At 39.8% G+C, this 23,255-nt stretch overlaps 3 protein-coding genes across 4 annotated transcripts; 2 read left to right on the forward strand and 1 right to left on the reverse strand.

The window, feature by feature from the left end:
* Positions 1 to 833: 833 nt before the first annotated feature.
* Positions 834 to 6,174, reverse strand: josd2 (Josephin domain containing 2). The gene is made up of 5 exons (XM_033980990.2): positions 6,044 to 6,174; positions 5,650 to 5,772; positions 4,599 to 4,724; positions 4,322 to 4,516; positions 834 to 3,124 (listed from the first exon to the last, which is right to left on the reverse strand). Exons 2-5 carry the CDS (start codon positions 5,769 to 5,771, stop codon positions 3,013 to 3,015), a joined length of 555 nt encoding a protein of 184 aa, XP_033836881.1. The 5' UTR covers position 5,772; positions 6,044 to 6,174; the 3' UTR covers positions 834 to 3,012.
* A 2,175-nt stretch (positions 6,175 to 8,349) lies between these two features.
* ube2s (ubiquitin-conjugating enzyme E2S) lies at positions 8,350 to 10,792 on the forward strand. The gene is made up of 4 exons (XM_033981363.2): positions 8,350 to 8,533; positions 9,346 to 9,493; positions 9,778 to 9,968; positions 10,041 to 10,792. Exons 1-4 carry the CDS (start codon positions 8,531 to 8,533, stop codon positions 10,401 to 10,403), a joined length of 705 nt encoding a protein of 234 aa, XP_033837254.1. The 5' UTR covers positions 8,350 to 8,530; the 3' UTR covers positions 10,404 to 10,792.
* Positions 10,793 to 12,138: 1,346 nt separating this feature from the next.
* Positions 12,139 to 22,474, forward strand: LOC117383232 (protein shisa-7). 2 transcript variants are annotated; one of them, XM_033980339.2, is made up of 7 exons: positions 12,139 to 12,665; positions 14,743 to 14,864; positions 15,954 to 16,842; positions 17,946 to 18,100; positions 18,196 to 18,261; positions 18,538 to 18,723; positions 18,826 to 22,474. In XM_033980339.2, exons 3-7 carry the CDS (start codon positions 15,989 to 15,991, stop codon positions 19,812 to 19,814), a joined length of 2,250 nt encoding a protein of 749 aa, XP_033836230.1. In that variant the 5' UTR covers positions 12,139 to 12,665; positions 14,743 to 14,864; positions 15,954 to 15,988; the 3' UTR covers positions 19,815 to 22,474. The 2 variants fall into 2 exon arrangements, with proteins under 2 accessions (XP_033836230.1, XP_055083569.1); XM_055227594.1 differs by having other exon boundaries at positions 14,743 to 16,842.
* Positions 22,475 to 23,255: the final 781 nt, after the last annotated feature.

Below are 23,255 nucleotides of genomic sequence, written 5' to 3' on the forward strand. Positions count from 1 at the left end.
CATATAGGCTTCCTCGCAGTGGAAAGAGTGACCAAAACTTTTTACTCAAGTAAGAGTACTGTTACTGAAAAAATATATTATATATTAGTAAAAATATGCTGTCAGAAAACTACTCTGTGAAGTACAATTGTTTTTTTTAAATGTTACTCGAGTAAATGTAACAGATTACTGCCCACCTCTGAGTCTCTTTAATATACAAACATTTTATTTTTACGTTTTATATAAATATTGTTGTAGAAAAGCACTGCCGCTAGCAACATTACACATTTTTTCTGTGAATGGTTATGCAGTTTCCTCACTTGGTATTTTTTTATTTTTACTTTTTTATAGGTGGCATTTCTGTCCTTTTCCTCGTATTTACCTAATGGTATTCTGTATATCTCACTGTCTATAATATCTATATAATCATGAACCTTTCAATAAAAAATATGGGGCGCAAAAGTCCCGGGTTAAATGATGAAATGGAGAACTACAAACTGGAAAAACTACAAATCCCATCCAACGACAACGGGTACACAGCAATATACTGCTACTGGCACTGCAGTGGCCCTACCGTAACTAGCAATAAACACTATATATAGCATTGGGTTTCTGAAACTTCTCCGAGCTGTTTTGTGTATATATGTTATGGTATGTTGGAGAATCATTGAATCCCCCTTCCTCGCCAACTGACCTTGTTAACCCTTCAATTGAGTTTGTAAGGTATTATCAATGCTCCTTTTGAATGGCATCCTTTTACACTCAAGAGTCTAATATATAAATAAAAATAACTTAAATAACCTGATATCCAACTGACTTTTATGTGAAGAAACGCAGCAGAAACACGGCAGAGCTACCAAAACACAAACTTTAATATAAATACATTTTGAATATTATAAACTAAGATTAGGCTTATGCGTACAGTGTCATTCACGAGTGTCAACAACGAACAGTGCCTCTTTGGATATGCATAGTTTAGTACAAGAGACACCACAAATCACTGTTTTTGCAAGTTTAAAACCCCAAAAGCATCAGTCTTTTACGATAACCTTTCAAAACACAGGAATAATTTGTTTAATTTACAAAAATGTATGTTGTTTGTTATTTGGTAATTCTTTTTAATAACTACATCTTAAGCAGCCATAATAAATAAATATTACGCTAATTTCTGATCTATGTTATGATGCTGTTTCCTCATCAAAACTTAGCTGGAGTTGTGTTTTGTTTCATTCACACCTGTTTAACACACAAACCCTGCATACTTAGGCTGATTTCTTCTCTCAAACTGAAAATACTCTGTTCCACCTTGTGATGTCATCATGTGGTGATACAGGAAGTGCTCCAGTTTTGTTTTTTTTAATCCATACATCTTCACTAGAATCATTTGGATAATTTCAGCCCTGAAATTGCCAATCTGTAATAAACAAAACGTTAAAAAAAAAGGTTAACTCCAAAACTACCACTTTATGATATCACAAAGTGGAACAGAGCATTTGAGCTTTGGAAATGTAGATAAACTAATAAAAAATGGATATTCAAACGTGTGAATGAAACAAAACACAACTCCAGGTATGTTGTTGAGGAGGTAACAACATTATAACATGGTTTAAAACTCACAAAAGTCAATTTTTGTATAATATAGGACCTTTAAGTCCTATAGTCACTAATGACTTTTTAGGGCTGTAAATAGTATAGTCATTAGAAATTGTTACCAAATAATTTCAGGTAAACTTGCAAACACAAAAGTACAAAGTGTTCTTAAGGATGCATTCACAGTTGCACACGCACATCAAAACTGGGACTAAACCCAGAACTAAACCAGGACTAGAGCAGGACCAAACCAATCAAAGTACCAGTATATGTCAGAAATGAACAGGGCTCAAACTAGGACCAAACCAGGACAAATGTGAACGCACCCTAAACATCGCACCAGACACAGAGGTACAAAGTGTTCTTAAAGGTGCATTCACAGTTGCGGACACACACCACATCAAAACTGGGACTAAACCCGGAACTAAACCAGGACTAGAGCAGTACCAACCAACCAAAGTACCGGTATATGTCAATAATGAACAGGGCTCAAACCAGGACCAAACCAGGACAAATGTGAATGCACCCTAAACATTGCACCAGACACAAACATGAGAATAAAAAGGAGATGCAAAAGCAGTCAGCAAAAATACCTTCGTGGCAAAGGTGGGTAAGTTTAAGAAAACACAGAGGCAAAACAGTGATTAAATTAACTGCGGTGCATAGAAAGATTTCAGTGAAGATGAGAAAAGGTATGGTGCACTTTGGTGGACACACTCTTATATGCTACTATTATAGGCAGGTAAATGATCCTAGTCAGTCATACTGTGGAGCTCAGCAGTGAGTGGGGACTTCTGGTTCTGGAAACAACTTTTTTTAAACCTAATTAATGCTTTTTCTCCATTAACAGCTCAAAAAACTAAAATATTATTACATTTTAGCACAACAAAAAATGAATAAATGAAAATAGGCCTAAATATAACAATGTTTAGGACTCAGTGGTTTCAAAAGTATAACACCCCATTTTAATATTTCAATTATTCAATCAGTCTATGAGAAAATTAAACTGATTTTTTGCTGCACGATAGTATAGGAACTCTAAGCTGTGGCTTCAATGTCATACAAACTGAATGCCTCTCCCTGCTCTTCTCTCCGTTTATCTCTTTACATACGTCTTTCCCAATTAAGTCTAAGCCAAAGAGATCTTAATTATTTTATTTTCAGAACCAGATAATCCTGCCCACTGTTGAGCTCCATACACTGTCTCCTGCTGTATTTAACAAACGTGTTGGTCAGATACATTGGTCATGTCAGAGAGAGAAAAATATACTGCATTCAGTCAGTGTGAAACCGCCTCACGTCTTTGGAGTTTCTTCTGTGTATTGACAACAGTGCATTCCCTGAAGTAGTGGACGTTCTATTTATAGCAAGTTCTTTATCTAAAAAAAGTTATCCAATATAATTATCAGACATGCTTATAAAGGTAAAGCAATCCACAAGGCATCACTTCTTGAGGTCATCTGAAATCAGCCACGATCCGTCCTCCTCCACCTCCTTTTGGACGACTAAGAGCATTTCGGCCACTTCCTGAGAGAGCTGTTCTGCGAGAAAAGTGCTGCGTACGAGAAACAAGACGCATTGTTAAACTAAAGGAGAAAAACAACAGCACTGTTTTCACCAACAAGAGTGATCCAAGATTCATGTGACTGTCCATAAGGAATGAGTCACGAAGAGCCAAGAGTGTGAGACATGTTTTTTCCCAAAGGAGTTATTTTAAAAATAATGGCTCAGTAAAATAAAGAAGAATGAATGTGCATTGTTTTTTGTCAAATAACATGAGAAATATGCCACAGGCTGTAGCTAATGTGAACACGTGTAGGCCAAAGAAAACAGCCCCAATATCAGAAGTGTCCCCATTTTACTGTCACTGTGGTGCTGTGATTTCTACATCTACAAATGACATTGTAAAAAAGAATAGCATCATTTTAAAACTTAAAAATGGCATCAGTGCAGTGAGCTAGGCATAAAAGGCTAATCAGAGATCACAATTTGTGATCAAACACTCTCTTAACAACTGATACATAGCCTGTAAATATATGAAACTTTCTGGATGTGCAGAAATAATAAAAATTGACATTTTTTGTACATTCTGGACAATTAAGGTCTCAATCAATTCTAATCGATTAAAATCACCTTGATTAATTGCCCAGCCCTAGCTTATAGTGCATACATTAATGATAATCTTTGCCAGTAATAAGCTGGTGTAAATCCTTGGAAAAGCAGTTTGATGCAGATCCAGTACAGCTAGTCACAATTACAATGTTAAAATGCAACATATGGTTTAAAAAAATTAAGACGATAAACGATAACACTGAAACTATTGAAGTATGCCACCGACATGATAAACCTAAAGCAGGTTTATCCCTCCAAAAATATTCTTTAAGTACAATATTCTTAAAAGACATGAGCTGCAATAAATAAATGGCAATGATAATAACACACTTTACTACTTAGTTATTATCTATAATGAGTCATTTATTCAATCCTCAAATTTAATAGTAATACAGAAAAATAACAAAAGATTCCCCAGTAGAACAAGGAAAACGTAGCAACCCATGATAACTAGCGACCCCCAAAAACTATTCTACCTGTCAAATATTGAAAGATAAGTCAATATTGTAATTATCATGACAGGTTTAAGTATGGCACTGACTGCTCTGAGTGAGGTTAGATGGTAAAAGCAGATTGGCATAAAGCTTGTTGTAAACAGCTGATCGTCACAGAATAACCTTCTCTACTAACCTACACTTACCGTAATTCTGCCTCTCCCCCGATACAGATGGGATTCTTGAGTTTGGAGTCCAGGTTGTAGTACTGTCCTGTGACCTGTCGAACAGCGAGCCAGTGCCGCCGTCGGAGCGGGAGCGAAACTATCCCAAGGGAGATGCGTGATGGGACATTGAGGATAAACCCTAGGACCTTAGATACACAAAGACTCTGTACTGTTCTGAAATAAACATAACACAAAAATGGTTGACAGACAGTGTCATTTTTCATATTTTTAGAGGAAATGTGTTACTAAAACTCACCTGCGTTTGTCCCACCACACTGCAGCCAGCTCCCGGCTCTGTAGTGCTGCCATGATGACATTGACATCATAATTCCCTGTGCCTAGTACTGAGCGATGAGGGTTCACCATACACTGTGGAGCAAGTCTGTCAAAAGAGGACAACACAAACACATTATCACATGTTCAGATTAAACACAACTGTACATTTGTAACGTAATATTTACAAAAATAAATGTCTTGATACAGAACAATTAGACTGTAATTTCCCTGCCAAAAAATCTGACAGTAAATATCTTCGTTAAGATTCAAGTGCCAGGATGTAGACCTACTGTGAAATTCAATGCAAAAATATCAACTTACTCTCTGGATTTAGATTTAAACAGGTTTCTTTCTTTTTTTTTTTACCAGCTCTTGCCACTTTCTCCTTAAACACTGCATATTTTCAAAACAACAATTTCAATTTTATCTTGTTGACAATATATTTCCCACCCACGTTTGGATAAATGGTCAAATTATTTTCAACCTCTGTCATCCTGCTATTCTCAGCTTCAAATAATTGTGTTGTGCTTGAAACTAAAGCCTTGGAATGAGGTCAGACATTGGACAAGGAGGCCTGAAATGCTCCGAGCAGCAACAGCAATGACACATGACACAGCCAGCAGAGGACCAGAATAATGTTCTCTCTGTGAGATTTAAATGCTGCAACCTCCGGATATAATACAAAAATATACTAAAATTTATGCTTTGAAACAGTTGTGTGAACAATACAATGAATACATATATACCAGTCATTTGAAAAACATTACAATAAACAGGCTAATTTTTTTTCTTTCTGGCACTCTCGATTGCATTTAATTGATCCAACCCCTCCTAAGTTATATGTGCATCTACCAGTTACTATGGAGATATAAACAACCTGTGTGATACAGATACTACATGGTCCAATTTCTATATTTTATTATTATTTACATGAGTTCTCTGTGGTGCAAACATTAACTACCCACCCAGCAATGGAGAACAAAACCCTGCAGTATATTTATATTAAGTAAATAAAGGCATATGGCTCGTACCGTTTGCAGATGTCATCCGCAGTCTCCTTTGTAAACACCCGCTCTTGTAGCACGTTGTTCAGAGCATGGATCGCGCACAGCTCCAACCTTTGCTTCTCATGAAACACTTCTCCTTCATTCATACTGCAATATTCAAGTCAAATCAACACAATCACAACTTCAACACAGGCACGATGAGTTACCAAAAAAGTATATCAAATATCAAATATAAAAAGTTACTGTTAGCAAACCGGGGATGTAGCTAACGTTAATTCAAAACTCAGCTAGCAGTTTTGACGAAAGAGTATTTAGTGCTAATTGTGTAAAAAGCTGAAGTGTTTTGAGAGTGAATATAGTAGCCAGATTGTCAGAAAACGTTTAATTTAATGAACAAAAGATGCACAAATGAACTGACCTGCTGATAAAGCGGTTTCCAAGAGAAAAGATGCGAGAGTGACAGCTACATCCACACCGGAAGTGAACGCCAGATTGTAAACATGTAACGTATTTGTCATAACGTTTTAAAAATGGATTGTTGAATTAAAATAACTTTCTGTATCTAAAATATATGGAAAAAACGATAACGACAAATAAAAATAAATAGATTAAATTATGTTTGGCATTATTTTCCTCCTCATTTTCTCCGCCCACCGCAGCACTGAGCTTATGTTACAGCGTCGCTCAGTGGTGTCAAGGCGCTATAACAGCAGACAAAGCTGTCATGATATGATATAATAATAATAATAATAATAATAATAATAATAATAATAATAATAATAATAATAATAATAATAATAATAATAATAATAATAATAATAATAATAATAATAATAATACAAAGAGCATGCATTAAATTAGGTAAGAAATATATAAAGAAAAAATTTATAAAAAAAATATGTAGAGAGAGAGACTTTGATATACAAATGCAAAATATACAGTATGGCAGAACAGAAGTGCAAAAGCTATCAGTGCAAGTAGGATAACAGAGTAGACCATGTAAACTCATCTAAACCCAGTGCCAAACTACATGTATTACAAAGTGGCATATATTAAGATTATTTCAATATTGTTCTTTGAAACATTACTATCCTCTCATTATATAGAACTCCTTCATTCAGGAAAGCTTCTTGGATGGGAGATGCATTGTCCAAGTCCAAATAACTACTGGTATATATTAGCCCTAGATACCACACCTTTCTATGTGATCTGTTTTTTATATATTCTGAAAAATCTCTAAATAAATCATTCATAAAAAGTCCAAATGACTAAATCTTTTGGTTGGGTTTAATTTCAAGTAAAACATCAATTGTGATTCCATTTACTGGTAGCCCTGCTGTTAAAAATACAGCCTCCATGTTAAGACTGAATACCATTTTAAATTTTAAATCACAGTGAAAATATAAATTCATTGGGCCTATGTAATTTAAGATCTCGTACAAGTACAGGGCCTGTTCAACTGACAATCTTCTGAATTCATAGATCAAAAACAAACAAAAATAACCCCAATAGGATAAATCATTTCCACATAATAAACAATCACAGCACTAACATCTCTTGTGGGATCATAACCAAAAACACATGCAGAAATATTCAAATTTGCCATATATTATAGACTAACCTGCTAGGTGGAAACATGGACAGGACTATTTTGAATCATCAACTTGCATGCAAGGTTTGTTTGGGCAATGTGTTCCTTTTATCAATTCAGATGACCAAGGAGTCGCCAGGGCAAGACTGGAGTGTCTCAATGAAAAAGTTAGAGGTCAGGAGAGTAGCTAAACCTCCAGTGGGTCCTTAAAATGATTTACAACATCAAAGAATCATTCACCAGTGTACACCAACATTCAAGGCATGATGGGTTGCCTAAGGACACAATGGCAGAATGCACTGGGGGAAGGAGATAACACTGCTGACAAGTATCAATACCATCTCACAATGTCAACATAATGTATAAAATCACTCATAGTGTGAAATGTGGTCAGATTTTTTTAAATTTTGTCTATTGTCTCAAATTTTAAAAATCCAGTTTGTTTCAAGTTAAGTCTATCACATGAAACAAATTACTTATTCGTTTTTGGGTACTATTTTACTAGGAAGTTTTTCAAAGTAGTTTTTCTGGTAGAGGGACTATCATCTGCTAAGCTTGTTTCCGTGGAGATGTTACTGCTTGTCCTGGAATAAATCACAGTATGGCATTAAACTGATCTATCTCCATGGAGACAATCAGACGACGTCCATCACCAAGTTACAAGGTAACCTTTCTCACAGTAAAGATTGTTTTTCAAGGTACCTTTTTAACAATAAGAGCACGTGTAACGGAATAAATGCAAGATAAATATGTTTAATGGCATACTGTTCAAAATTTGGGGTAAAAAATAGCATCTCCATGAAGAGGAGCAGGTGGCTAAGAAAGGAAGCTCGCTTCATGGATCTATAATATCATTTGTTATACTTATATTGTGCAAACATGTGTCTTGTATTATCTTAACAGTTATCTTCTACTTTATTTAGTGGTCTACTTCCCCAAATCAGGGTCCTCCTCCCTCATATATGCATTCATTTGAGGAGGTGTGAGTTTTTCAAACGGGCCTATAGCTGTGTGGTATCTGATATTTCTGCGTCTGTTTGGCTGATGGCGAATACAATTGTGTCGCAGATAGAATACTGCGCTCTGATTGGCTGTACGTCGATTGCGTAGCTCCAAACGCGCTTCCTGATTGGTCCATCCGCGCAGGTTAAACTGAGGGTCGTATTTTTGTTCCTGTGTCAACCAAAAAAAGAGAAAGAACAGAGTCCTCAGCCGACATTACGATTTCCTTACATTGCATTACGATATATCCTGAAAAGTTTTGTATTTGTCCGTCCAAAGACCACAGCCAACTCAGCAGAAGTGTTTTTGAAGATGGTAAGTTTAGTATCTGAGTTTTTTTTGCTAACGGCTAACTCGGTGTTAGCATTTGCATCGGTCGAAATTTTAAATTCAACAATCATGGCCCAGTTTGTATCAACACAAGATAAATATTCACAAGAAAAACAAATGTCTAATGTCAGTTACAAGATATACGAGCGGTGGTGTGAACAAGTAATGATTTTATTCTAATAACGCGTGATTTGTAGCTGGATGTTAGCTAGCGTTAATGAGGCTCTAAAGGAGATGTCCAGCGAGGAATAAGTCAAACAAAATATACCTTTAGTTATAACACGTACAAGTTTATCTCAAAAGTAGTGTTATATTGGGTGAGTAAAGTAACTGTTTCTCCGATTATAACTGTTAAGATGGTGGGAGTTAGGTTTTAATATCACGTTAAACATAATTATCTGTGTGCGTCTTTATCTGACCATAATAAACCACATGCAGCAGAAAACTGGTATCTGGAATAAACACTGCTTGAAATGGAGTACATCACCAAAATCATTACTGTTGAGTCGCACACAATGAACATCACACAAAGCAGTTACTTTGGTCTATATTCTGGTCAGTAGTTGGTAGTAAAGTGAAGTGGATTGTTAAGTTAACTTTTTACAGTTTTCGTTTTAAAGAGTCAATGAGCTACTTGGAAGATGTTTGGGCAAGAGGTCTACAGGCAATCTCAGTAAAAATGCAATGGTTTGAAGCAGAGTTCAGACTTTGGAGGATTACAATGGTTTTTGCTTAGACTTGGTTTACATTATAAATTATAAATGCAATCAATTGCCTGTTTCTGTTTCCCTTCACAGAACTCCAATGTGGAGAATTTGCCCCCTCAGGTTCTTCGCTTGGTCTATAAAGAGGTGTCAGCGTTGGCAGCGGACCCCCCTGAGGGAATAAAAATTTACCCCAGTGAAGAAGACATAACAGAGTTGCACACATCCATTGAAGGACCCGGTAAGTAATGTAACAATAAAGCCATGTGTGAGATAAAGCTGTGATGTCTTTATCAAGGGTCTCTTTTCCACTGATACAAAACACTTTTAGCTTTTAATCTGACTGGCTCCAAGTTAGACCCTCACCAAGTCACTTTTTATGTTATTTTATGTGACGAAAACCCTGTACATTTGATTTCATTTTATTTAAATATTGATTTTTGCATAGTTTTTCTACCATGTTTTGATTCTTTTTTTATTGCCTGGCCATACTGTTGGTGTAATAAATAATTAATACTCTGACAGAGGGAACTCCATTTGCTGGTGGCATTTTCCGAATGCGCCTCGTCCTCGGGAAGGATTTCCCTGCTGTTCCACCCAAGGGGTATTTTCTGACCAAGATTTTTCACCCCAACGTCGGCCACAAAGGTGAAATCTGTGTTAACGTGCTGAAGAGGGACTGGAAGGCAGAGTTGGGCCTCAGACATGTTTTACTTGTAAGACCAATCCTTGTACACTCTGTTTTAAATGTGTTTGAATATATAGTGAATAACTCTTTGCTCTTCCAGACAATCAAGTGTCTGCTTATTCATCCAAATCCGGAGTCTGCTCTGAATGAAGAGGCTGGACGCCTGCTTTTGGAGGACTATGCAGAATACGAGTCCCGAGCTCGTTTGTTAACAGAAATCCACGCCATGGGTGGCCCTGGTGGCACCTCGGGGACACACCAGGACCCTAACGATGGCCCTCAGCCAAAAAAACACGCAGGCGATCCCACGAAGAGAGCTGGGCCCAGTGCAGCCGCAGCACCTGCTCCTCTGGGGAACGGAGCCAGCACCGCCAATAGCAGCAGCAATACCAACAGCAGTAGCAACACTAGTGTAGCAGGGAAAAAGAAAGCAGATAAGAAGCGTGCATTAAGGCGGCTTTAATGTTCTGGCACAAGTCTCTGTGTGTGTGCGTGTGTGTATATAAATATTGAAGTGTTGTTTTGTTTAACCATTTCTCTATTTCTACCACCTTTTAAAGGGCCCCCCTTTGTACTACCCCACTCATCAAGTCTGTCCAGTTTATATCACAGGACTTTTCATAAACCCTGATATTGGAATTTATTTGAAGGAAACCATAGAAGCTGTATTTTTTGCCATAGGTCTATTCTAAAAATCCAAGACAGGAATTGTTTTCTACCGAGGTCTCTATCCCTTACATGGGTCAAGTCAGTTTTGCAGTGAACATTGTCAGTTGTTTTTAACTGTCTTCTCTGCTGTGATGGTACTGTGTACTGCGCAGCAATGCTCTGATTAAACCCGAAAAACAAAAATTAGGCTTACATTTTGATTTGTCATTATCTGCAAATGCAATGGGGGGTGAAGGAAAGGGGATTTGATTTGTTCAGAAATGAAATAAAAATTGGGATGCTAATGGTGTAGAGTAGAAACATCTTTTATACTTGGACAAATCTAAAATCACATCAAAAGTTTTATATTGAATGATTCCAGGTAACAGGCTGTATGGGAACAGGGTAATGATCTGTTTTTATAAGCACACATAAGACTCCTAAACTACCCAAATGATTGTAGTGACATCTAATTTCACAAATTCCCCCAGGCCCATTGAAGGCATCTGTAGAGCAGCATCTGAAATGAAATGTCTCACACCTGTTTGTCTTAAAACTTGGGAAGTATCTGACTCAAGGTTGGAAGTGTTGCCTCTTTTCATTGGACTGACTGGAATGATATTTAATGTCAACTTTATAAATGATTTAAGTTAATAAACCCCAAACTCAAGATGAATTTATGTCCTGGTAATGCTGTGGGTTACGATCTCAGCGCTGAATCCGTCCAGAGAGATGCATGATCTTGTGAGATGTACCATTTAATTTTGTTTAGTGTTCTGCAGTGATGGAATAACCATTATAAAGGAACCTGTAATTGCATCCACGCCTGTGCGTGAGACAAGCAGCCCACCCACCTGTGCTGAAATAGCTGCCTGCCATGCAGGTAATTATCAGTGCTTTTTAGACAGCACCCAGGCGACCCCTCCACATTTCAATCACCTAAATATTTCCAACCCTTTAACTGTTACATCTTCTCATCTATTAAGCTGCTGTATTTTGCTGCATAAAACATGTGACCCTGCTGCTCAAAAGTGCACGTGAGGCAAAGGTTTGACATGTGATTCACTGCAGATGTGGCGCTGCTGTGTCTGTGCTTTTGTGTACGGTCAACTGTCCCTTATTTGTCTTGGAACCAGAAAAATCGTCCATTTGAATTGCCAATGTGGGACTGGAACTAATTGACAGTTTCGTTCACGCTCCAGTGTTAAAGCTTTTGCGCCAATCCTCTCCCCTTCCCCGTTTTTATCGCTTTCATAATTGCCACCAACATAATGACACAGTTGCTGTGGCAACCGTTTCTCTGTGTCTCTTTTCGCTGTAACTCATGAAGAAAACACAGCTTTGAATCTCAGAGGTCCTCGTGAATGCACGGGGACTGAAATGTGTCGCCCTTTTACACTAATGGACATGTCACTTTCATGTTTTTTACAATATTAAAATAGTAAAACGCTGTGGCATCAAAAGGCTGCAGCCACACCCTCTTCTGTGCACTGCTAAAAGCTCACAGATTCCCTTTATAACTAACTAAATATGAAAATGTGAAGCGGATAGTAAATATAAACGCTACGCCACCAGTTGAATGAGGTCTAAAGACAGTCGGTAAACGCGCGAGAGAGTCTCATCACAGCAGCGCGAGCGACCAATCACAGCGCGCGGACAGGCGCGGAGCCGCGCGAGGCCGACTGCAGCTGTGCTGTACCACCAGTCTCTTTGGGAAATTATTGGGAACCAACCACTCACCAGTTTAGACAGACGAAAGTTAGGCCTATTTGAGTTTTCAGGTTTTGCGCACAGCCTGAGAACTTTTCAGATCAAACTGCATAGATGGAGATGTCACCTACTAAATGGGATTTATTCTACTTTTAGCTTAAGAAAAACCTCGCGGCAAAGCACAGTTAGGCCACAGTGTCATTTATAAAAACGTGCAAACGGATGATTTGTAAACGGGAATAACTGTACAAGAACATTTGGCGTCCACGGCTGAAGCTGTTCTAATCTTCTGCTTCAGGAACAGTGAGCGAAGTGCGCAGGCTCTCCAGCGCTCCTCTCCAGCATCAGACCCCAGAGCAACGCACAGGTAAGACACGACATTTTGCACCTTTCACTTTTACAACACAATACATCGCAATATACGGACAAATAGTTCAACACATCGTTTACTGCATGTTTTGAGTGTCTGGGAAATGTCATTTGTATCTTTACGCATGAGATGCGCTGGAGGCTGTCAAACAAAACATCAGGATGAAAGCTGCGCCACGCAATTAGATTTTACACCTTTTGTACTCGACAGTCCTGACATGGAAAATTAAGCACTTATTAGAAGTATCCAATTTCACAATGGAGACAAAAGAATAGTTAATTTAAAGAAAAGACATACAATGGGACTTCACACACCGGCACGGTACACCCACGCACTCTTAGTCTACTGGTACATGCAAGTCATGTCCATTAACCACAAGCTTCTACATCGTAAGCAACTTATGAAGTGGGCCTAATAAAATGCCTGTTGTTTGAAGAAGTGGTGCGTAAAGCTCTTGGATGATGCAAATCCATGGCGCAGCATTTATTTATTCCCTGAACTAATAAGCGGCTGCTGCGAGGGTCTCTCTGCTGTTGTCCTCTTCATCAGCATCGTCTCTTTTCATCAGTTGTTTCCCATCATAGATTTTTTCCCATATTGGTATTTGGTCATAGGAAGCCATTTTGATTTGTTCTCGGCAAACACCTGTTGAAACGCTGCTGGATTGGCATGTACGCACAGCTCTACAGTGTGCTGCAATGGGGCTTTGCGCTATATTTGCGTTCATATAGCTGTTTACAGTGCCAGAATGTTCTAACAAGGCCCTTTTCTTGTATCCAAGTAACGCAGGGATGCATTTTCACAGCTCTTGCCCATCACCCTTCTCATTCCCCAACTCTATCTCTCCTGCACTGCTTCAACAACACACAGGGATTAGTCTATTGTAATGGCACTGCCTATTCAGAACATTTTATAATACAATACCTATTTATATTTTTAAATTGATTCTTATTTATCTTTCTTATGTTAATAGGAACTCTACAGATGAGTTTTAGATGTATAGGTGTTGTGCAATCTTGTCATGTCTCCAACAAACATGGTCTGACTTTGAGGAGGTGGTCGGCTAATGGCTTCATATTGGATTGTCCCTTTCTTTTCTTTTTACTGGCTGTTTCACTCACAGACAGAGCTGCAGCAGTGCTATTCTGAGAGAGTTAGCTGCCTCAACCCACGCACCCAATCTGAAAAAGACAGAACGGGGGAAAGACGTGAAGAAGGGAGCTATAGAAATAAAGGAAAAAGAGCTGGAGACTGACTACAGAAAGGCTGACAAAATACCTTTATAGAGCCAGGGTTTATAGAGTGCAGTATTTCCAAAGATTTTCACAATTTGTCCGCTTAAACGATCTTTTAAGATGTAGATTATATAGTCATTTGGTCAGAATGTGCTTGGTGGAGATGTGTTTGCTGTTTGCTCTGATGTGCTGTGTTGTATTGGTAGTGCTGGGAGAAATGTACTTGATTCTGTGCCACCCACATACCACCCTCCCACTCACGGTCGTCTCTCTCTTGCATCTCTATACCTCTGGCTCCTCTTCCCTGCTCGCCACAATCTCTTTGCTTATTTAAATCCCTACCCTACATTTATCTCTGCTCCCTCTCTGTCTATCATTGGCTTTTTGTGCACAGTGTGTTCCCCCCGCAGATGAACTGGCACAATCAAATAATTATTCAAAAGCATCTAATAATAATAAGGATTCTAAAGAGCGAACATTTCATTCTAAAAGCCACAATACTTATTCATTGTTTGTGCGGCTTTGCAATTTAAGTGAAAGAGGTTCTGTTGAAATGATAAAAATATAAAATGCTTTTTCAGAATCTGATTTATTCAACTCAGAAGGACAATTAAGTTTGGTGTTCAAGAAGAACACAGTATGTAACAGTTATACAAAATAAAACCACAGGGACAGTGTCACATCAGCAGGAAAAAAGACACAAGACGTTTGTGAATTTGTGGTAAAAAGTGTGCAAATATTTATCATAATTTTTTGTCACAAAAATTGTGATTTTTTTTTGGAAGTATATCATTTTTAGTTATTGGGTTAACGGCCGCCTTGTTTTCCCTGTTTTCCAGAGTACACTGCAGCAGATCCCAGCGCGACATTTGTGGAAATGACACGCTCCGTGATTTAGAATGGGCAGAAGAACATAAGAACATTAGTAGTGGGAGAAGTCGGGCCTGAACTCTTCCAGGAGGTTAGAGGAGCAGAAACAAGAGGAGCCTCTGTGATTGGAGCGTTCTGTCTCCCCTCTGTTCCTACAGATAGGGACGTTTTGATAATTACATATAATTATAATTTCTGTGGGAGACAGATCTGCCTCTGTCTATTATTGCCAACACCTCCAACACAATAACGGCACACATTTCCATTTTTCTCCACAAAAGTGATATTCTTTGAACCCCCAGAGACAAATCAGGAATAACTTTATGTCACATGGCGTCATGTTCTCTTACTCGTCACTGAGCCAGTTTAATGGCATGGGCCGCCTATGTGCCTGAAACATGACCGCAGATCTTCTCAGATCCAAGTGGGGCCAGAAAAGACTTTAGTGTCATTTTAAGATGGATATCGCAGACCACAAACTGTTTTGTTGGTTTTTGCTTATTCGCAATTTTCAGTTTTTACAGTCTCCTAGCACTTAGGCTGAAGCTCACTCATTAGCACCCAGCCCCATCACAGTAACAGTCTGTGCCAGGGAAGAACTAGAGCACATTTGTAAAACCATAGAAAAGACTCAAGCAAATGTCTATAGTTTTAGACACTGCAAAAAAGCAACGTTTGAACAGATAATTTTTTATTAACTTTTAGTCACAGTGAACGTCGTGGTGCTGTCTCATTTTAAATTTGTGTGAAAAAGCATGAATACAATGTCATATGGATGTTGCATGTAGGTAACTGTAGAGTTTGAATGTAATTTCACACACAAAAAAACAAAATCAGCCATAAACTGTTTACATTTGATTATTCCAGGCCATTGTATTAAGTGCCAAAATCAGCAGAAGAATGTATACAGCTGCCATACAAAAAACCCTGGAGTAGTTTAATATATGTAGTAAAAAATCCCCAAAAAACATTGAGTAAGATATAATTTTAGGATTTATTGAGCAGTAAAAGCATCACATTGGCTCTGCTCCTCACATCGAAGAGGAGTTTAAATGATCATAAGATGAAGATATTACTAAGGCTCTGTGGCGGCCGAGCCATTTGCTTATCATCAGAGGTTATTATCATGAATTTTGAAGTATAAACTTAAACTCAAACAAAATCATAACATCTATTTCAGAATGAAACTATTGGTGTAACTTCAGGAGGCTCTACATGATTCCTCGTGTATTCACATGGCATTCTAGTGGATTAAAGTGCAAAAACGGATACAGCATTGACTCAAACACAGAAAATAGATCTCTTAGTCATGTAAAAATGACGCCCACCACCAGTCTCCGAGTGCTCGCTGTCTCTCTGCTCTCGCTCCTCACTGCCCCACTTACCACTTGTGTGGAGACCCCCTCCCCTCTGTTTGACCACTCACAGAGCAGCACTGACCAGTCTGTGTCTGAGCCCAGCTCCTCTCTCCTGCTGCGCGTCATCCAGACCAATGCCCAACCTGCAGCTCTGCAGAGCAGGCCCAAAGCCCCCGAGAGCCCCCCAGAAAGTGCAGAGGAGGTCCTGGAAACCCCTCCCAGGCCACTGGCCCAAGTCATGTTTCCCAAAAATGTGACGTCGTCAGAGGCCCTCGCCCCACCCTTGGGTGCAGCCCAGGTAGCACCCATCCGGCCCAGGCTCATGGAGGTGTGGATGGATGTGTGCCGGGGGTACTTCGACGTAATGGGACACTATGACAGTGCTTTTAACTGCACTAAAGACACGTTCATCTACTGCTGTGGGACCTGCCACTACCGCTTCTGCTGCCCCGACAGCTCACGCCAACTGGACCAGGACAGCTGCAAGAACTACCACTCCCCCGACTGGGCCAAGACGCAGACGGAGACCATGATCATCCCCGAGGAGCTGGGGCCCGACCCGGACTTCGACCCTCTGAAAATGCAGAGCCATAACACTGGCTTTGTCATCGGAGGAGTGGTGGTCTTCATGATAGCTGTCGCCGTGGGGATCAAGGTGGTTTTCAACAAGGTGCAACAGGAGGCGATAAACAGAGATCTCAATATGCCCAGGTATGACACACACATTTCACTGTCTGTTTAATCTAAGTATAAAAATAAAACAAAATGATATGCTCAGTTTGAAGGAATTATGTATTTTTTTGCAATAGGTCAAAGAAGACATTGATTTTCAGTGCTTTTCTTTGATTACATTATTAATATAAAGATCTAACTGAAAATAAACATTAATAAATACATAACACCCTGAACTCACCACAATAATTTCATCATAACATATTTCCACATGTGTCTCTCAACATTGTGTCTGTGGACGTGACCACATCAAATACACAAAGTGAAGTCAATTATTTATTTAGTTTAGTGGTCAGTTCTCTTGTTGTCAGTGGGGTTCATCTCTTTGTTTATGTTGTGATATTGGATTGAAAGTTTCTATTTTTGCAGTTATGTGTCTTGTTGCTATTAAAATTGTATGTAAATGAGGACGGAGACACACACATCTATTTTATAGCAAGTGTGCCAGATCCAACGAAGGCAACGCAAAAACAGAAAAACTGAAAATGATCCATAAATGTGTAAATTAAATGTTTTCTAATAAACCTCCTGCGCACACAGACATTACTTTAAAGGTGCAGTGAACACGGCTCCTGTCACGTTCTCTTTGTCGTTCCAAATGTGGACATGATTTTCTTTGTTAAATGATCTCACAAAACTATAATTACTATTTGAATGTAATTAAAGGTATTTTTATTGATCAGAAATGGTAATAATACATAAAACATGAATTCTTACTGTGAGTGGGGTCACCTTTTTCACAGATCTGACTCTAACATCAACTCCTTTTCTCCGTAGTTTCATGGTAAACCTTTAAAACAATGACCACATTCTTTTCTGATAAAACATTACCAGTTGTGCAAATTGAAATACTGTAATTCTAACATCCTGATTGTCAATGCCTGATCTCGTCTGAACTCGGACGCTAAGCAGTGTTGGGCTTGGTTACTGTTGTTGTGTCCTGAGGGAAGACATTTCACACTTCTTGTCTAGTATGAATGTGGTGAATGCATGAGTGTCGATGGGCTGGATTGGTGCAGATTGGCAGCCTCGCTTCTGTGCTTTTGGCCATAGAGGGACTGATCTCTTGCGTGTTCCCTCAGAGCTCTGGTGGACATGCTGCGGCACCAGTCCAGCCCCGTGCAGCAGGACGAAAGGAACAACAGTGTGGCCCTCACGGTGGCCGACGGGACGGGGACTCTGGGACGAACTCAGAAGAACCTGTATGCCCCAGGACTGCCCAGCAAAGACAACAGATGTGAGCTATCCAACTTTTTCATGTTCAGATTTGGTAGAGTTGATTTTGGAGATGCAAATTGAGAACTAATTGCCTTATGTTTTTTTTACCTTTAGTGGGAAATTTGCAACACAACTTCATCCATCCGTCAAACACCAGCCCCAAACACACTGCGACTATTGGTAAGGCAGCTGGCTCCAATGTAAATTACATGTAATCACCTCTGTGCATGATTTGCTTCATTCATTTGGGTTTTTAGCTTACAAGTAGACTCATTTACTCAAACAATAATAATGATTATCATATCTTTGGCTGCTTGTGCGGAGATGAAAGCATGTTTGATTTCTGCTGTTAGTGTGAATGTTAGCAGATTCAAACTCTGCCTCATGCAGTGTGCGATATCCAGAGGAGCAGATCTCATTAAGCACACACTGGTTTTGTCCCTGTGATATCTGCAGAACGCACCCCTCGCATGAACAACGCTCAGCTGGCGGGCGGAGGAACCCTGCTCTCCAGCAAACACAACAACACCAAATCCCAGCCATCCTTCCACCACTCCCTGCACAACCTGGCCCAGCTGCCCCCCTCCTACGAGAGCGCCACCAAGCCCGAGCTCAACCGCTACTCCTCCCTCAAACGCCTCGGTGGGTTCTCCGCAAAATGGTTCACTCATTTCACACTAATCTGTCAACATCTCTTTTAGGAGAACAGGTGATAACTGTTGAGGCGTTTTGTTTTTCTTACAGAAAAAGGTCTGGATGAGTACTCTTCAGGCTACTGCACCACCAAGCGCCGCCCGCACACTGCCCAGCCGGCCCTGCAGTCGTCCCAGTATCACCTGCATTGGGGCGGAGACTACACCCTGAGCGGCAGAGGGACCCTGCCCAGGCACGCTGCCCGGCCCTGGATCCCCCCTCCGCCCGCTGGTGTGCCTGCCTCTCCCACTCCCAACCCTTACCCTCTGGACCCGCCCGAGCCGCAGTTCAACGCTAACTACGACACTCTGTCCAAGCCGAGGAAAGTCAAGTCCTCTGACCAGCTGCTCAACATGGGAGACGTCCCAGGGAACACAGGCACACTCTCCCGGATGTCCAAGAATCAGCAGCACCAGTACTACAAGAACAAGAACTCCAACACGCAGACGCTCACCCGCAAACCTCAGGACCGGGACCGGGACCGGGACCGAGACAGGCCTGACAGGCAGGACCGACAGGAGAGGCAGGACCGGCAGGACCGACAGGAGAGGCAGGATCGTCAGCGCGAGGATCGGCTGCTCATGTCCCCAGACCACCTGGAGGATCGGATGGGCGTCGGAGGGATTGGAGTGGTTGACCCGTACGCCCACCCGGCGAGCGGTGCCGTCCCGACTCTGCCTCGCCAACAGAAGGCCCAGTCTCAGCAGAACGTTTGTGCCACGCCTTCCCTGGACCGACACCACATGATCAAGATGAACTCTCACCCGACCTCGGGGAGGGAGCAGGAGAGGAGCACCCCGATGCCCGGCCACATGAGCGGGGGGATGGGATGGGCCGGCGAGGTACCCGCCCCAGGCGGCGTCGTTATGGGAACGGGAACGCTCGGAGGCCACAGTGCCAGGAGGATGGCTTTTGCATCAAAGAGGCAGAACACCATAGAGCAGCTCCACTTCATACCAGGAGGGGGCAGCGGGGGGTCATCCGGTAGCGGAGGGAGTCAGGGAATCAGGACAGGGAGCAAAAACGAGGTGACAGTGTGAGCTTAGTGCCTAAAGTCGAGTTTACGCTCTTTAGAGGTAGGATAGATAACCCTTCTGCATTTAACTATAGAACAACGGCATTTAACTACTAGATCAAAGGCTATAACAAATAAGACTAGAATAGTGTCTACTATAGAAGAAAGTTTATTTATATATACAAAATATATGTGTTAGGCCATTTAAATTACTATTATGTTGTAATTAAATAGCTGAACTAGTATTATAAAGTTACAAAGTTTAAGTATTATAGAGCTATTGTGAGGATTATCTGTTATGGTTATGTGACAGCCTACATCAGCCATATTTTGTAAAGTTTACCATATCGCCATTAATAACAGTGCCATTACTTAAAAGACTGGGTGAGAAAGGGGAAAAACTGCCAGAGCTGTTCTTCATAATTTAGTATTAAATGTTTTTATTTTTCCAAAACGTACTCAGGAGCCATACTAGACAGAAAGCCAGACCATTTAAAAATGAGGAACACTCACTACCTGCAGAGTTGGGACATTTGCCGACAATGATTATCTCTCGAAGAACAGTCGTATCCACCCTCATCTTTTTAACGGATACAGAACTTATTTGAAAGCTTTGTCGAATAGACCTGGAGGACTTGTTCAGACTGGGCTCAGCCGGACTGCTTCAAGAATGGATGTACAAATTTTAACAATTTGCCTGGGTTGCCTATAGATTTCCATGTGACCTTAGCCCAAATTCTGAGTGGACATAAATCACTGTTACATTGCAGAAGTGTAAGCTATATACGTTAGCTAGATGAATCAGGTGTGTACAAACGGGGCTACGCTAACCAAGAGCCATTGCTGACATCTTGAAATTCTCACAAGACGTAACAACAAAAGTGCTAAAGTGTTTGTTTATGGGGGCATCTTGCTTTATAGTAGTCAAAGAGTAAAGAGCACAAATATAAGGTTGTTCTTACACAACTGTCCTTCAAAGCCATTTTGTGGAGATACAAAGAAAATACCACTGCAAAGCTGGTCTGACAATCACCATTTCTAGTTTATCCTCCTGGTCAGTGATATTTTGTACAGAAAATGGATTGACTTCAGAGCAAACCCAAAGGCCTTCTCCTCCTGAGAGACTTCTACGGAAGCCCTGTCCACCTTCAATCCAAGATCTTGCTGTATCATAACCGCAGTTCAACCAGTATCGGTCAAAAAAAACAAAAAAGAGAGAAGTGAAAACCCACAACAATAACGCTTATCACTACTAAGGGCTATCCTATCTTATATACTGTATGTGAAATATATAGTCCATATAAACCGATATCTCTTTCTCTTGATTTTGTGTTGATATTGTCATGTATTAAGTATTAATGTGTACAGAAAATGAGCTCTCAAAGCACAGTTCAAAGAGATAACAACATTACTTTGCACAAATCCATGTTAAATTTGCACCAAAACGTAGACAAACTTGGCCAATCTCATGACTGATCGGTCGAGGGTTTTATGTTCAAGTGATTTGTACAAAAAAGTGAATCTATTGACATTAGTTCAGTCACTTAAACAAAATTCTAGATCAAATTTAGTTGGACAATCTTCCTATACATAGTGCTCACTGTAGTTGTTCTTAATATGATGGAGTTTGCTTATTAATGATTATTACGAATATTATATCTGTAACACTTATCTTATGGTGTAATGTTATTTTACTTGGTGGGATTTACGTGTTTCTTGTTTTTTTATACTTTCATTTTTATTTTGAAAGGAAACTAGCGTTCTCATGACTAGCTGTTTTTTTTCACACATTCTGAATCTCGATGCATGCCAGCTCCATTTCTTTGAGAGGCATTTTTGCAGTTAGCCTGGATGTACTGATCACTTTCGTACTGTGCCTAGTCATCGGCCTTATTGAGCACCAGTTACTTCACTACGCTCTGGTAAAACATCACGGGGACAACGAGCGCCCGTGTGATGTCTTAACAGAGGAGACGTGGGGGGGTAACAACAAGTTTGATGGGTAATTTTCACTCAAATTCTCAACGTCATGATGTTTGTGTGCATGGGTGAATGTTTTCTACACAGATGGAGATGGACTGAGGGAGGAAGTGAATGCTTTGAACGCAATGTCTTTTTCAGGGAAACGGGACTGATGTGAAATGAATACATGAAATAGTACTAGAGTTTTTTATTAGAACCACTAAAGGTCTGTAGCAAAGTCTGTAAAATCTCACAAGCCATATTCAAACTTCATTCTCACGATTTTATAAATGGTCTGATCTAATTTGTGCAAGTATTGTATTTTGTATAGCTAGTACAATCAGAATATTTTAAGTGGTCTCTTTGCATTGATTTGAAAAGCCAACACAATGTGATAGTATTTTATGAATTGTACAGTGCCAAACCTCATTCCATTTTGTTGTCTTTCTATTGTCATAGCTTCCTAAATGGCTAATGGGGTAAAAACCTTAAACCAACGGTGACTAACACAGAGCATGAGCTTTAGCGACAAGAAAGAAATGAATGAATATGGTCTGTGCTTTACCATTATGAATTCATTCGGAGCGACTGTGATTCTTGGAAAATCAAAGGGAACTGAAATTAATGAATTTATTTGATGTTTAAGCAACCCTTCTGTTGTTGTTCAACGCATTAATCCCCATTGGATACCAAGAATTTGTATAATAAAGTTGGTGAAACACTGAACATAAATGCTTTGTTTTCATGTTTTAAGCTGGGCAGCATATAAAACACTCACCCTAAATGTCAATTATTAAGCCTGGAAATGTCAGGTACCGAGAAACTAATATAATTCAGCTCTCACTTCCCTGAAGCATTCACATATTGCATTGAAAGAACAGACAAAACAAACATGTGGATCTCACAGTAATTCTGATGAGACTCGACAGCACTGTTATTTTCACAGCTCTCACGGCTTGGACAGATATCACACAGACTTAAGAAGACAGAATAAACCAAGAGACACTTCATTTAGCCTGGATGTTTGTGCTTCTTATAAAATACTTCCACTAACAAATTGTTTAAGAGCAGGAAAAGTTCTTCAAAGGATTGTTTCTTTCCTCCAGTGCTGCAGGGACACTGTGAAACTCGGCCCAAATGTCACATTTTAAACTTGGCCAGGGACGTTTTTACACCTATAACTATATTCATGCATTCAGCTTCCTGTTAAATGGAGGATTCTTCCCAATTTAAAAGATAATATTTTGTGTTAAATTGTTAATCACCATGGCAACGTCCTTTCTTTTTTAATCATTCTTCAAACCATGGATCACCTGCTATTGTAAAAAAAAAAAAGATAATCAGATCAACTGGTGTGTGGAATGAGCATATGCTCTCAACCTGTGAACAAAAGAGAGATAGATACAAACAGTCTGAAAATTGTCTGCAGCTTTGAATAATTTTACTAGAATTTGAAAAAGTACATTTTAGATCATCAAACGTGTCCACATCAGTCTAGTTAATG

This window comes from Periophthalmus magnuspinnatus, chromosome 16 (genome assembly GCF_009829125.3).
Source record: "Periophthalmus magnuspinnatus isolate fPerMag1 chromosome 16, fPerMag1.2.pri, whole genome shotgun sequence".
Lineage (NCBI taxonomy): Eukaryota > Metazoa > Chordata > Actinopteri > Gobiiformes > Gobiidae > Periophthalmus > Periophthalmus magnuspinnatus.

Excerpts from the sequence above, each read along its gene's own strand:
- josd2 (XM_033980990.2), bottom strand. The coding sequence starts at position 5,771 with ATGAATGAAGGAGAAGTGTTTCATGAGAAGCAAAGGTTGGAGCTGTGC. Across the intron at positions 4,517-4,598 it reads GTGTGGTGGGACAAACGCAG|AACAGTACAGAGTCTTTGTG; the intron begins GTGAGTTTTAGT and ends TGTTTATTTCAG. Across the intron at positions 3,125-4,321 it reads GGGGGAGAGGCAGAATTACG|CACTTTTCTCGCAGAACAGC; the intron begins GTAAGTGTAGGT and ends TCTCGTACGCAG.
- ube2s (XM_033981363.2), top strand. Across the intron at positions 9,494-9,777 it reads CACATCCATTGAAGGACCCG|AGGGAACTCCATTTGCTGGT; the intron begins GTAAGTAATGTA and ends ATACTCTGACAG. Across the intron at positions 9,969-10,040 it reads GCCTCAGACATGTTTTACTT|ACAATCAAGTGTCTGCTTAT; the intron begins GTAAGACCAATC and ends TTGCTCTTCCAG.
- LOC117383232 (XM_055227594.1), top strand. The coding sequence starts at position 15,989 with ATGATTCCTCGTGTATTCACATGGCATTCTAGTGGATTAAAGTGCAAA. Across the intron at positions 16,843-17,945 it reads AGAGATCTCAATATGCCCAG|AGCTCTGGTGGACATGCTGC; the intron begins GTATGACACACA and ends GTGTTCCCTCAG. Across the intron at positions 18,724-18,825 it reads CTCCTCCCTCAAACGCCTCG|AAAAAGGTCTGGATGAGTAC; the intron begins GTGGGTTCTCCG and ends TTTTTCTTACAG.